Source organism: Seriola lalandi, unplaced genomic scaffold, assembly GCF_002814215.2.
Source record: "Seriola lalandi dorsalis isolate HSWRI2012SDOR001 ecotype SW California unplaced genomic scaffold, Sedor1 jcf7180002054630, whole genome shotgun sequence".
In the NCBI taxonomy this organism is placed as follows: Eukaryota; Metazoa; Chordata; class Actinopteri; order Carangiformes; family Carangidae; genus Seriola; species Seriola lalandi.
In genome coordinates this window covers 28,599-30,513 of record NW_019525183.1, presented here as the reverse complement: position 1 = coordinate 30,513, position 1,915 = coordinate 28,599, and the positions used below count along the sequence as shown (strand labels likewise).

The 1,915-nt window shown below is 41.3% G+C and overlaps 1 protein-coding gene across 2 annotated transcripts in view; it reads left to right on the top strand.

The window, feature by feature from the left end:
- Positions 1-1,915, top strand: part of zfr (zinc finger RNA binding protein) — a 29,679-nt gene that overhangs the window by 23,506 nt on the left and 4,258 nt on the right. The window contains exons 16-17 of one of the 2 annotated variants that reach the window (XM_023420234.2): positions 188-285; positions 1,122-1,217. In XM_023420234.2, the coding sequence (XP_023276002.1) occupies positions 188-285; positions 1,122-1,217 (194 nt within the window). Of the gene's footprint in view, positions 1-187; positions 286-1,121; positions 1,218-1,915 lie in introns of those variants that run through there. The other variant, XM_023420235.2, reaches the window with a different exon arrangement.

Sequence of the window (1,915 nt, the reverse complement as noted above, 5' to 3'; positions counted from 1 at the left end):
TTTTTTTTTTTTTTTTTTTTTTTTTTTTTTAGTGTCGGTAACCTTTTACAAAGAAGCAACCAATTGTAGGTTGTCAAGGAAAAGAACATTGGTATGTGTGGCATTGTGTTTGTTTTTTGCCAGCCTCGCTGACCTGGTCAAACACCCATTCCTCATCACCATTTTGACACTTCAAATCCATTTTTAGATGTAACCTCGGGTATGGTGAAAGACCCAGCGGACGTCTTGGACAGGCAAAAATGCCTTGACGCTCTGGCTGCTCTGCGCCACGCTAAGTGGTTCCAGGTTCGGAACATCATTTTACTTTCTTTTTGTAGCCTTATGAGATGCATTATTTATTTGTTTATTTGTATTTTACACATTTGGTTTTTGTTTTATGATAATGAGGAAAAATATTACTATCTGAAGCAAAAAAACATTCAAGGATGCCACTTATTACAAGGATCTGGTCAATGTTCATCACATGTATTGATTATAAATATAAGTTGATCTGAAGCTCTCACATGGAAAGAAAATTCTCTAGCAAAGAACTGGCATCCTTGTATTCCTTTTTTCAATTTTCCAAGTACTGCATTATGGTTACATGTGATTCCATAAGGCTGCACAATAACTTTGCACAAAGTTGTGCCATCAAGAAGTGCTTTCATGTTCAACATTTGTATTGTTTTTATTCTATATATTTTTGTAGAATGGGGATTGAGAGAAAAAGGAATATCTGAGTAGTTTCCTGTGATTCTGCTACCTGAGCAAAAGCACAGGCAAAATAAAGTAGATTTCCTTGGCTCTTTCAGTCCCTATACTCTCCTCCCAGGTGGCCTCTTGTACTTTTTAAGTACCTGTTTGTGAGATACCTGGATAAACCTGGGGTCAGGGTTTAGAAGATGGCAAGAAAGGTCCTCATTTCTTGTGCATCTTGCAAACTTTGAACTCCCTTACTAACTGTGAGGTTCAAAACTACTGGGAATGGCAGCTGGTTGAAAATTCATACACACTTCAAACCATACTCAAGCTTCCATTATGCACAGTAGTGTTTGGACCTCTAAGACAGAACTGATTCACTTGTTTGGTCCATGTTTTGCCACTCTTTGTCACTCCATAAACCTAACTTTTATTACATCAAGGCTAGAGCTAATGGACTTCAGTCCTGTGTGATCATCATCCGAATCCTGCGAGACCTCTGTCAGCGAGTTCCTACGTGGTCGCCCTTCCCTGGATGGGTTAGTATATGTTATTTAAATATGCTAACAAAACATTTAAAGTCCACTATAAACTGTAATGGGCTGTCCCTGACAAGAGTTCACATAACTGAGAGTAATGAATGCTGGATTTGTTTTGCTATCTGAGTGAGTGACCAAAGTTCCTGTTGGGGGTTGGGCCACCCCTCAAGCCAATGGTATGGAAATACTAGTATCTACATCTCTGTACAGACCCTGGTGAAGGTTAGCCCAAAAAAACACTGAAATGTACAGAGACTTGAGTGTTCACAAAAATTGAATTAAGTTCTACTTCGTTTTTGCGCCACCTTCTACCAAGCTTTATTATTGGTTAACCCCTTTGAGGGGTCCGTTTCGTCAACCTCGTCAACTTCCTCAAAACTTCCTCAGAGCAGGAAACCACATGGAGCTGGTGATCCACCTGACTGCGCTGTTACAGCTGACTTATTTGATGGAAACAGCATTTAAGGTAATGGCAGGGAGGTTCATGTCACTGTTGTGAATGATGGCGGCGACAGTTGTGCACCTGGGATTGCTACACATGAGAAACCGACTGGTGGTTTGTGTGTCCGCCAGGCTCGGAGTGATGTGGTCCGCAGGCCTGCTGTCTTTCCAGCCTTTAGGCTATGGTGCTGTTGCTTCACAGAACCTGGATGCAGTGGTTATCGGTCATTGTGTTGGCACTAGAGGGTCTGGATGTC